Source organism: Mirounga leonina, unplaced genomic scaffold, assembly GCF_011800145.1.
Source record: "Mirounga leonina isolate KUSES-001 unplaced genomic scaffold, KU_Mleo_1.0 Mir_454, whole genome shotgun sequence".
Lineage (NCBI taxonomy): Eukaryota > Metazoa > Chordata > Mammalia > Carnivora > Phocidae > Mirounga > Mirounga leonina.
Window position 1 is genome coordinate 3957476 of NW_023270763.1, and position 12153 is coordinate 3969628.

The window sequence follows — 12153 nt, forward strand, 5'->3', positions numbered from 1 at the left end:
CACGTGTGCACAGACTACACTCACGTGTGTGTGCACGCAGACGTACATGCACGCACGCGCACACACGCACAGCCAGCAGTGCTGACCAGGCCCCCTCTCGGCAGGCAGCATATGGTCCGCACTTAACAGCCCAGTTCTGCCAGTTGGGGACCATTAGGGTGGGTTCTTTTCCCAGCATAAAATGCTGCAGAATATAAATTGCAATTAACGCCGCTGCCAAATTAGCACTCAGCGAGAATAAGCACACTGCTAACATCTGGTGAGCCCCGGCCCGGGGGCAGAAGCGGCGGAAGTTCTTGCTCTAGTAGCAGGATGGTTACGGGGACGCTAAAAATACACGGTCTGCTGCGTGGGGGCGGCTCTCCACGGCAGCTCCCGCCCCCAGCCTCGGGTGAACGGCCCCTCCCGGCCCTGTTTGTCGGCATAAATGCTGCTGGTTAAAACTGCTTGCTCGTGAGCACGGGCCACCCAGGCGAGGGCGTGAACACACAGCTGCAGCCTAGTGGAAAGCTCATTCTCCAGCCTGAGCCCGGGCTGCTCTGGAGGAGAGGGCACCCAGAGCCACCCAGGGCCCTGGGCACCTCCCCCCCAGGGCACACCCCCTGCCAGTCAGGCTGCGACCAGCCACACGCTTGCTTTGAGGAGAAATGGTCAGTTCCCATTACCACCCCCTTCCTTGACCGCCTTTGCCTGGCGGGGGAGGTCCTCTGGGCACCTGAAATACCCCAAAACTGGGGAGCGGAAGTGCGCCCACCAACTCTCAGACCCTCATCTACAGCCATGGGGCCCTATCGGGACCTCAGCCCTGTCTCTCCGGGGCCCAGGGCAGTCTGTCCCTCGGCCTGCAAGGCCAGGCAGGGCCCTCAGACCACATCGGGACCTCTAAGGTGAAGGCTGGAGGCATTCACCTACGGGCAGCCTGCAGACCAGTCCCTCTGGCCGGGCTGCAAAGAAGTGCCAGCCTCAGCCCGGGGCAGGGAGAGGGCATGAAACCCAGGGCAAGGAGGGAGAAGACTCACCCCACAGCACCTGTGCATCCCCCCGTCCACTCAGACAGGAAGGGGGAGGGCAGAGCAGAGCCCCTGGGGTGGGCAGACTGTTCCTCCCAGGGCCCTGACCCCGGGACTGCTTGATTCCTGCAGTTGTGCTCTCTGGCCTCCCGGACCCCTTCAGCCCCGCGGGGGTGGGGGCTGCAGAACCCTGTCCCTCAAGAACCCAGGGATGGAAAGGCAAATGAAAAGCCCCGGGGCCACGGACCTGCTCTTTTAGTAGGTAAGCTGCAGGACACGCTACACGGAATGGGGAAGGGGGGACTGTCTCCACAGACACAAAGTGGGAAGATGGCCAGGCTGGGGGCCAAGCAGATGGCGGCCAAGATGGGGACCAGCAGCGTGAGCAGGGCCTGGTGGGCTCTGCACCCCCAACCCAGAGGGAGAGGGAGGCCCGGGAGGCAGCCTCTGCAGGACTGATGTGCCCCCGCCTGGAAGCTGTCCAACGGTGCCCAGGACCCCCGGCAAGCCTCCAGGAGCATCACCGGGAGCAGTCAGGGCTGGACCCGGGGTGGAGGGAACCCGATCGCAGCCCCTCGGAAGCCACCGGCCGAGGGGCTACCGGCTCTGGGGAGTCTTGCAGTCGAGAAGGCAGCAGGCTCAGCACAGGGAGGGAGGCCCTGGACACTGGGAGGTCACTCCCCATTTTTGGAATAGCTGCACTGAATTTTGTAAAGTGCTAAATAAAGCTATATGAAATGGGGTAGTTTGATCACTACTCTGGCTTTAAACGTCCTTTCTAAGTTTTAATATTTCAAGTTTCTTGAATGAAGCCAGGTATGTATTTCCCCAGAAACACAGATCTTCACGGAGAAGAGGTCCTAAAGCTGAGTGCTGTGCTGGCGTCAGGCCTGGCCCAGGCCTCGCCCCACAGTCCCAGCGCCACGGGGGTCCCTGCCCAGCCAGCGGCCCCGAACTTGTCTGACGCCATCTGGCTGGAAACACGCTGGACATAATTGGGTTAAAACGTGTGTTACTGGGAAGGAGAGCCCCAAATCTGGAGCTCCCCACTGCGCTGTGCTCCCAGCTGGCCCGAGGGAAGCCGTGCCATCGTGTAACCGTGTGAGCGCATCCGTCCCCACACACATGGTCACCTCCAACCCCGGGCCCGAGGCCACCCCTCCGCAGAGCCTGACGGCAGGTGGCCACAAACACATGAGACACTCTGGAAGGTGGAAGAGGCGATGGGGGGGGGCAGCACTGGGGCCCCGTGCTGCTCTGGGGACCTGGTCAGGGCCCCCGGGGAGTCAGCGCTCCGTGACAGATGCAAGTCTCAGCTCAGGAGTACCCACGCCAGGCCCTGCAGGGACAGCCGGCTCTTCCTTCTCCTCCTCCTCACGGATGGGACTCGCGTTTCACCAAGCGCCAAGAGCAAGCAACAGGAAGCTTCGGGGGGCCCTGGGAGACGACAGGTGCGCGGGATAGCCGGGCAGAGGGCGCGTCCTTCCTCTTGGGACCCAAGGGGCCCCAGTGTCCGGCAGGGGCAGGCATGAGCAGCAGCAGCCGGGCCACACGCCCCTCAGGGCAGTCGTGCTTCCAGGCCCAGGAGACTGACAGAGGCGACGGTGGCCGGCGGGAGGCTCGGCCGCCAGAAGCAGCTTCGCCCGGCGCTAGCTGTCCCTGTCACCACCACAGGTTCGGGGGCTCCTCAGCCACTCTGCTTTTAAATAAGGTGATCTCATCCAGGTGCACCATGGGGACGTCCCGGATGACATTGGTCAGGCCCTCGTGGAGCAGAGGGAAGATGACGACATTCAGCGCGGGCCGCTCGGCCTGGAAACTGAACCAGAGGCAAGCCGTTAGCGGGGGCCCAGGGGCGTGGGGGGAGGTGGGTAGGGGGCGCCTGTCACCCTCCATCGGGAGACAGCCATCGGGGCTTCGCCTGCCCAGGGAGAGAGCAGGAGAGCAGCCTGTCAGAACAGGCCGCCGCATTCCTGTGTAGCAGGGCCTCCTGGGAGCCACTGAAGCCACGGGAAGCCACGCCCCTGGGCACCGAGGCCCCACAGGCAGGACAACACCCTCAAGGGGCACAAACTCCCAAGCCAGGTGAACGAGCACCTCTGCCAGATGCCGCTGCTGGGAGCCACGAGCCTTCATCCAAATTCGAGGCAAATGGCTCGCCCTCCCCAGCCCACGGGGGGACAGTGTCCCCTGATGCAGCACAGATGCGTCCAGTGGCCGGGAGCTCCTCAGGCCACCGTCCCCGGGGCCCCGCGGGGACGGCTGGTGAGGTGACCAGCCCCCTTCCCGCCCGGGACGGCGATGCGCTGGCCACAGTCCCTCAGACGCTCAGTGGCAGGTCCCGGTGCGCAGCGGCCCACGCTGTGCACTGGCCAAGAGACGAAACAGAAGTGCCGGCTGCAGGGGGTCTAGGGAAAGGGAGACACACAGGTCCCCACAGAGTACGACAGAAGACGTCCAGACCCCAGAGTAACTTCTGTCCCACGGTCTCAAAGGGCAAGCGACGGGAAGGTGCCCACAGGACAGGGAACCTGGGCATTTGCCAAAACTAAGGCAAGTCCCCTCCAGCCCCGCGCCCGCTGGAAGGGGCAAGGAAGCCGCGGCTCGGCCCGCCCTGTGGCCTCCAGCGGAGGCTGTGATGGATTTATGACACACGTAAAGTAAATGTCAGAAAGGTACTCACAAAGCTGGATGTTCTGACAATAAAGGCACCAAGGAAATGCCTCCCAGTTCTGAGCTCAGTGTTCTGCTCACGGGCAGCAGAGTCTGTGACCATGAACCTCGCAGGCAAGTCCTTGCCTGCAAACCCGCTGTGTGATTTACTTGAAACAAAATATTCTCGGGTGTGGGATGTGCGTGCAAAGACTCCTCTGCCTGCCTGCCCTTCCCGAGGCCGGCACCACCCCAGGCTCTTCACAAGCTGCTGTCAAGATGCTAAAGGGGGATTGATTTCTCACCCAAAGCCAGGAATGCGGGCTGCGCTGCCTGGCCCGGCTCCCTCTGCGCAGCCCCGGGCGCCTCCGGGTGGCGGCGGGCCAGGGGGCCAGGCCAACAGCACTTGGGAGCCACGCACAGAAGGTCCCCGGGGCAAGGAGTGGAGGTGCCCCCACCACAATTCCACCCCACTTCCTGCTTGCTCTCGGTTCACACCTGGGTTCACTGGGCCTTGGACAGAGCTCCGGAGAGCACGCTCCCAGCCGCTTTCTTTGCAAAGCCCCTCCCTGGGCCTCGAGGAGCCTGTGTGTGCCCTCAGCTACAGCCTCCCGGCCCCCAGCGGCCCGGACGGCCAGCGGCATCACCAGAGACGTCGCATAGCTAGGCGGGCCTCGCCCGGAGTGGAGACGAGAAGTGGTGACAAATGGGAAGACGACAATCACTCGTGTCCAAGTGCAGGGCTGGGGCTCCCTTTGGGAGGGAAGGGGCCCCGAGGGTGGAGGCGAGTTCTTGGCAGTGTGGGCAGGGGGTGTATCCTGCCTCATAGCTTATGAACGTGTTACAGTGTTCTTTCGCATGATTCAAATAAAGTTTGAGATTTAAGTAAACAGCCCCAGTGAAATAAAACTTCTGGCTCCCCGTGTTTAGAAGCCATTGTAGGCCAGTGACTGACAGCAGGACCTCTCCCCTGACCAGGGCCAACGGCATTGCTAAGGTCAAGACTCAAGGCTGCGGCTTCTGGCCCTGAGTTCGGAGGACAAGAGCCAGGCCTAGGAAGTCAGTGGCCTCGCCCCCAGGCGCCAGCCTGAGGCGCCCCGAGGAGGTCTCCTGTCGTGCTCCTCAGGCTCGTCTACACCCCGTGCTGTCCTGGGCAGCAACGCGGGCATGGGACATGCATCAGGCAGAGCACAAGGCAGGCACCCCGGCCTTCCTAGAACTGCCGGCCAGGGACCGCACCGAGGAACAGAGAAGCTCCACACACACGGGCCTGCCTGCCCGTTCCAAAACCCGGCATCGTGAGCTCGGCCGCCTGGCTCCCACCAGAGGCGGGGAGGAGACCCCACGAGAAGCAGGTCAACCAGGGGTCTCCGTGGATGGGGCAGAAGGCCTGCCCTTCCTGGAGGGCCTGAGGGTAGCATTAAAGTGAAACTATGCTTACACTGCTGTTTGTAACGCCCGGAAGGGAGGTACTGCATTGGAGAAAAATCTCTACCCGCCGCTGCAACCTTACCCCGGGTACTTAACATGCGCCTTCGGCTATCCGAAAATCTCAGGACCCCCAATACCTTCTCTGAACGCTCCTGGGGGCAGAAAAGAGGTTTTGTTTGTTTCCAAACTATTGTTTGGTTTAAAGAGAAAATATGACAGGCGCGCCTCATGGCTCAGTCGGTTAAGCGTCTGCCTTCGGCTCAGGTCCTGGTCCCAGGGTCCTGGGATCGAGCCCCACGTCGGGCTCCCTGCTCAGCGGGGAGTCTGCTTCTTCTCAAATGTGCTCGCTCACTCTCTCTCTCTCAGATAAATAAATTTTAAAGATCTTTAGAAAAAATAAATAAAGAGAAAATATGACAGAAATGTGTGCAGGAGTGCAGAGGCCCCGCTCTCGGGGACAGAGCCCCCCCCGCCTCAGCTGGGCCAGCCACCCACCCTGCCCGCCTCCTCATCCGCATCCTGCTGTCGCACATTATCCTGTGGTACTGAACACACTTGTTCTGGACGTGGCTTCGGTGACAGATCGAAACGTACACGACGGGAGTCAGCTTTGCTGCACTTCCTTCCAGTCCTTGACATCTTTATGTTCAACAAAGACCGTGTCCACCCCGGCCTGACAGACAGTGCCCAGCACTGCCCGGCCTCGGGCCGGCTTGCCTGGACCCCCCGCTCGGCCCTCAGGGGCAACACACCCACTCACGCGTCGTCCCTGGTGGACACACGTGTGGAGGCGTCTCTCTTACTGCTGTACTAATAAGCATCACTTAACATAGCATAATTATTTCTGCACCTTGAACTACAGCCTCAGAATAAATCCCAGAAATAGGATTACTGGGTCAGAATGAATGAACACTTTTATACCTCAAAAGACAAGCCTTCAGGGGCGCCTGGGTGGCTCAGTCGTTAAGTGTCTGCCTTTGGCTCAGGTCATGATCCCAGGGTCCTGGGATCGAGCCCCGCATCGGGCTCCCTGCTCGGTGGGAAGCCTGCTTCTCCCTCTCCCACTCCCCCTGCTTGTGCTCTCTCTCTCACTGTCTCTCTGTCAAATAAATAAAATCTTAGTACTCTGAGTCCTTTCCCTTTAAAAAAAAAAAGACAAACCTTCAACAAACTCAGATACCTCTTAAGGGCCACAGTGAGAAGCCAGCGGGCCCACCCACCCTAACTGGGTCAAGAGAACACGGTTCCAGAGCCATCAAAACGGAGAATGGCTGGGAAAAGACCCCCGATCTCCTAGAACACCTTCATCTTGTAAGTCCACTTTACAGCTGCCTGTGGCCCTCAGAGAAGCAGAGAGAACCAGCCTGGGCTCCATGCTCATCCCACCACAAGCAGACGACACGGGGGCTCAGGAAAGGTACATCCTGCGGTCACCGTGCCAGAACCAGTCTGGGCCTGCCTCCACAGCAAGGGTTGGGTCCTGGGACCTCAAGGCCTGCGGATGTCAGAGCCGGAAAGGGGTCTTGGAGGGAGAGGCCGGGAAGCAGCCCAGAGGCGGAACGCGTTCACTCAGCTACGAAACACCTGCTAGGTGTGCTTCTTTGCCAGAGAAACGAGAAACAACACTGAAGCCAACAGCCTCTTCTCCCCAAGATAAAGGTCTTACAGAAAAGCCAAAGTAGTGAGATAAGTGAGAAGAGCCACTCAGGCGTGCCCTAACAAAGGTCTTCGAGCAGCACAAAGGCAGACGGAGGCCCGGAATAAAACAACCTGGAGGTGATAAGGGGACGTCTGTCAAAGTGCACAGAACTCAGATGCTGCTCTGGGGAGGAGTGCAGGGAGCACCTTCCGAGCTCCCCGATAATCCCGCGGATGCCCAGAGCCTACCTGGAATCAGCCCAGACCCCTGCTTCTGCCCGCTGATCCTGCTCTCACGGCCATGGAGAACCCTAGGAGAGACTACTTGGGGTGGGAAAGGTCTCCCACCCACCAGCAGATGCAACCACAGCCCACCGTGGGGTACTGGACCTCATCCCTCCACTCAGGTGGCCTGGACAGTCTGGACCACAGGAGATTTAATCCCTGAACGGCTTCCACGCCAATCAGCAGCCGGGGGCTACAGTCTGGCTCCTGATGTCCTCTCCACCCACACCGGCTGGCGGCCACTGTGGCTCCCACAGCACCTGGCCCAAGGCCCGTTCGCCCCCAGATCCAGCCCCCCCAGGAGCCTCCCGCACACACAGAGCCAGAACTCGCTAGCCTCCAAGCTCTGAGGCGAGGCCGAGGGTCCCCCGCCCCGAACCTGCAGAATTAAAGCCCAGTCTGCCTGGTCCTTTTCCGGGTCCCATGCGGCTCGGCATTCCAGATAGGAATGACGAAATGCTCCCAGAAACCTGCCTCGAAAACGTGGCGAGCCGATGCGATTCCCGATGGAGCTCAACTGCCCCTTTAACAGCAATTAAGGCCGTAAAACAGCGCTAATTCTGTATTGTAACATCCACTTTCCATTCTAGAGCTCCCAGGGTTCCCCAGACTTAAACAATTAATCGCTCCATCTGTAAACTTTACTCGTTTCTAAACACGTTTACAGAACACAAACACAGACAGAGCCGAGCGCCTTTTCGGGGCAGGAAGCGGCACATCGGAGCAGGAGGCCCGGAGGCGCGGCCCAGGCCCAGGGGCTCGGAGCAGGGCGGCGGGGCAGGGCGGGGAGCCGTGCATGGCTGCTCGGGCGGCTTGGGACCTGCAGCAAACCGGCCTCGCAGGCCCACATTCCTCGCCAGCACAAGCCTATGCTGAAAAACGCACTCCGGGACGCCTGGGGGAAGGAATTTCCACGGGACCTCCGAGGCAGAGACCTGACCCCGACTGGCGGAATGTCCAACCGGTCCGACCCGAGTCGCGCCTGCTCCCGCCCAGGCACGGGGTTCCTGACATTCCTGGGACAGGGGGCTACATGGCTCCAACCCGCGACCCCCTCAGGGTGACAACCGACAGAGGTCAGCGACAAGTAAACACACGTGGCCTGGAAGGACCAGGAATGGACGTGGCCCCCCACGCCGGTGCACCTTCTGGAGAGCACTCGGCCAAGCTTCAGAACCGCTCGTCCTCACCTGAGACAACTCCAGCAACAGGCAAGGGACGCGTCAGGGCACGAGCCTCTTCTGCCCCCGTCGCGCTTCCCCGAGCGCCCCAGCCATTCACACGGCGCTGCGGGAGGTCACAGGAGCAGCGGAGAGCCGTTCCCTCGCAATCCGCGAGCCTCACACAGCCAGGCTGCCTCGTCTGCAGAAGACCCCACTACCACACGAGCAACACGCAGAGTGGCCGGTGGCGCCATCTCCAGAGGGTTACAGCAGTGTGGGAGGCAGGGCCCATGGCTGCTACTTCCAACAGGAGAGTCAGCTCATGCAGGAAAGGACCGGCTCAAAGTCACAGAGCCAGCAAGTGTAGAGGCCACGGCATGAGCCCCGCTCATGGGATCTGAGGGAGAAGGTGGGAGTGACCTCAGCCGGAGGCCACACGGACCAAAGCAAGTTGCTGTCACTCGGCGTAGGACACCACGAAGGCTGGCGTGTGGGCACTGCCCTCGCCCAACCCCCGGGAGCCACGAGGCCTCGCAGGCGGCTTCCAGGAAGGGCAGCATCCAAGAAAATCGGAGAGGCTGACAGCCCCCGGGAAGGGCCCTCCCCCCAGTGCCAGGTGGGTACGTGGCCGGCAGAGGTGTGGCGGGGTGCGCAGCTCGGACGGGAAGAAGCAAAGGGCAGTCCCGCTGCAGAGGGCCACGCGGCGCAGCTCCTTCCTGCACTGGACGCTGCCCGCGCTGAGTCTGACCCGGGCCCAGACGCAGCGCAGCCCGCGGGGCAGCTGTGCGGGACTCACTCGGCCGGGACAGGACGACTCCGGGTTTCCGGAGACAGCAAATGGAACAGACAGAGGCTGGCTCCGGGCAGGGTGTCTGAGGCCAGGAGGGAAGTGGGGGCGGACACCTGACCCGATGACCTTGGGGGTTTTCACGGTGGGGGTGGGAGCAGGAGGGATGCCGGCCGGAAGCTTCGTCTTGCTCCCCCGAGGGGCCCCGAGAGCTTCCAAGCCCAGGGGTGTCGCTCTAGACCCAGCTCTAGACCCAGACCTGACGGTGGGAAACCAGACGGACCCGAATGGGGGAACATGCAGAAGCAGCCCCTCCAAGCCTAGTGGGGCTGATGCCACAGAGGGCGGAGTAGGGCCAAATGGTTACCGTTTCAAACTTGAAAGAGCAAAACAGAGAGTAAGAGCACGAATGCCTGTCAGGATGCCGCACCTGGTGCTGGACACACGTCGCCGCCACCAGCTCCCCTCCCAGCTGAGGAAACTGAGGCAGCCGCCTAAGGCCAGCCACCTCCTGCGAGGCGGGGCTGGGCTGCGAACCCGGGTCCCAGCGGGGCCGAAGCAGCTGGCGTCGGTGCCGGGCCCACAAGGGGCACCACAGCGCGACCTCCGAGAAGCAGCCACTTGTAGGTCAGACACGCGAGCCCGCGGGAAGGTGCCGGGTGCAGGGGTCACACCAGCCGGGCTGCGGGCCGAGTCACCCGGAGTCGGGGAGAAACCAGACCTCCACACTCGGGGCGGGAGTAGCACAACAGCCTGGGGCCGGGAGCTCCTCTCGCTCAGTGATTTTCCGAGCCTGAGGCAGGGAAGGAGACAAGAAAAAAGAAAGGCCTCAGAAAAGGGAGAAGAGGTTCCAGCCTTTCCCCTTTTCCGGTTCTCCGCTCGGTGGGACGCAGGCCTGGCGGAGAGACCGCGGCTACTGGGAGCCACGGCGCCATCTGCTGGGCACCTCGTAGAAAAGCAGCCGGGGCCCACTCGGCAGCAAGACCAGCCGGAAGGCCAGCAGGTCCCCCGTCTGCGGCCGAGCTGCCCGGAGCCACCGTGTGCTGCTTTCCAGCCAGGAAAGACCTCTGCAGGCCATGCTGCACGGCCCAGACCCACAGCCGGGCCGCGCCGCAGACAACGGTGGGCAGCAGAGATACCCGCCCAGACAGGCGCCAGCGCCTCTCCCATCAGGCTGCATCTCAGCCCTGCCCCCGGCAGCAATGCTGGAGGAGAAAGGCTTCCAATAGACCTGGATCTGGATGCAGTCCTGACAAGCACAGAAGACTTTTCAGCCCCAGGAGCCTTCCTCAGGGATTGGGGGCTCCAGGTGAGATGCCCACATGGCTCTGGAGAGCCCCACGCAGCACCCGGCACAGCCCTCTGGAGGGGGCAGGTGCCCTTCTTCCCTCTGGACACAACCTCCCATCCTGCCCATGCTCGGGTCCAGGCTGCACTCCAGCTGCGCCTCCCAGAGCCTCAGTTTCCCGATCTACACACCAGGGCTAATGGCATGTATCTCACAGAAGTTCCGGGAGGCTTGAACAACAGAGGAATAACAGGGTGCTGGCATGCAAACGGGGTGCTCACACAGCCCCAGCGTCCAAGATGGAGGCCCAGAGCAGAAGCTCAAAGAGGTTTGCTGGAGGAGCACGCAAGGGCAGGCACACACACAGGGTTCCCAGCACGGCGGGCCGGAGTAGGCCCTTAACGCCCCGTCGCCAGCACCAGGCACTCAGTGGGCCCCACCACGGCCAGGGCCTGTGCCAGGCACTGGGCCACGGGGACAGAGGGACTGGTGCAGCTTCTGTCCAGGAAGTCCACTGAGCCAAGGCCGACTCCGGGTCTGGCTGGCCTCAGGTACCGTGCTCCAGGTGTTGGCCGTGACCAGCACCCACCAGGGCCGCCAGTGAGCCTGCCCCTGCCCCTGGCTGGTGCTCAGAGCACAAAGGTGCACTGGGAAAGCAGACCTATCACACGCCAGTCCAAACCTCATTATCTGACGGGGCTGCAAAGACCATACCGTGTGTGCTATGCTTCCTAAGAAAGGGGCAGGTGGGTACAATCCGAGAGACCAGAGCGGGGAGCTCTCAGCCCCACAGGGGCTGCATCCGAGCAGGCCACCAGGACGGGCCAGGAGGACGCAAGCAGGCTACAGGCAGAAACGGTGTGCAGACAGGGACCTTGTGAACAGAACCAGGAGTGAGAAAGAGAAGCTCCAAGCAGGGACTGGCATCTCAGAGCCAAGTCTGATCAGCTGGCTGGGAGCACTGTGTTGAGAAGGATTCTGAGGATCAGAACGACAAAGCAGCTTCATCAGCTGGTGATGCCTACACGGGGAGGCAGATGTCCACACCGTCTCTTGTCACAAGCACAATGTCTGAACTGTGTGGTGACCTCAGATATTCTCTGTTTCCGAGAAGGCTCGGGTGTAACAGCGGGAAAACCCAAAGCTGGTTCCCAACTCTGCAGGAAGCTCCCCTTCAGGGGTGAGAAGTGGCAGAGCCGTTGGCTCTTGCCAACAGGAGGGAGCCGACAGGCCAGTCCAAGCCCCTGTGGGCAGAACACGTCTAGCAGGGAGGTGTCAGCTCCCCAGAGCTGGAGCCCCCAGGAGAGCGCTGACCTACTGCGAGTCAGTGAGGGTGACAGAGGACCAATGACTCTTCCCGAAGGATAAAAGGGCAGAGCTGGCCCAACGTCTTCATCACTGCACCTGAGAAAACCAGCCTTCACCTCCTCCTATACCAGCCACCAGCCCAGTGGGGAGAGGACCTGCCCTGCGCCCCCCTGCCCAGAGAGCTATGGTCCATCCCAAAGCCCACGTGCCAGGGCACTGGACAGCCAGCATCCGATTCAGCCGTCTGAAAACTGAGCATGCATAGGCATCAGCTCCATTTTACACAAGGATGCTGAGGTGTGTAGACACAATGGTGTAAGTGTGTCCTGGCCAACACCCAGGCCTCTCCCCGGGTTCCAAAGCCAGAAAACTCAAGGTGTAAAGTGAAGGGAAGTCAGTAATACACATAGTTAACTATGACAGCCGGACCAGAAACCACTATGACACCCATATAATGGATACGAAACAGAACTAAAAATAATCATTTGCAGATTTATCGACACAAAAACCATCCACGATATGTTCAATTTTTTAAAAATCAGGGGGCGCCTGGGTGGCTCAGTCATTAAGCGTCTGCCTTCGGCTCAGGTC

At 61.2% G+C, this 12153-nt stretch overlaps 1 protein-coding gene across 2 annotated transcripts in view; it reads right to left on the bottom strand.

The window, feature by feature from the left end:
* Nucleotides 1–12153, bottom strand: part of FBXL18 (F-box and leucine rich repeat protein 18) — a 47304-nt gene that overhangs the window by 6257 nt on the left and 28894 nt on the right. The window contains exon 5 of one of the 2 annotated variants that reach the window (XM_034988304.1): nt 7–2829. The exons of the other annotated variant lie outside the window; for it this stretch is intronic. Coding sequence (XP_034844195.1) covers nt 2673–2829 — 157 coding nt within the window. The 3' untranslated portion in view covers nt 7–2672. Of the gene's footprint in view, nt 1–6; nt 2830–12153 lie in introns of those variants that run through there. 2 annotated transcript variants of the gene reach the window in all.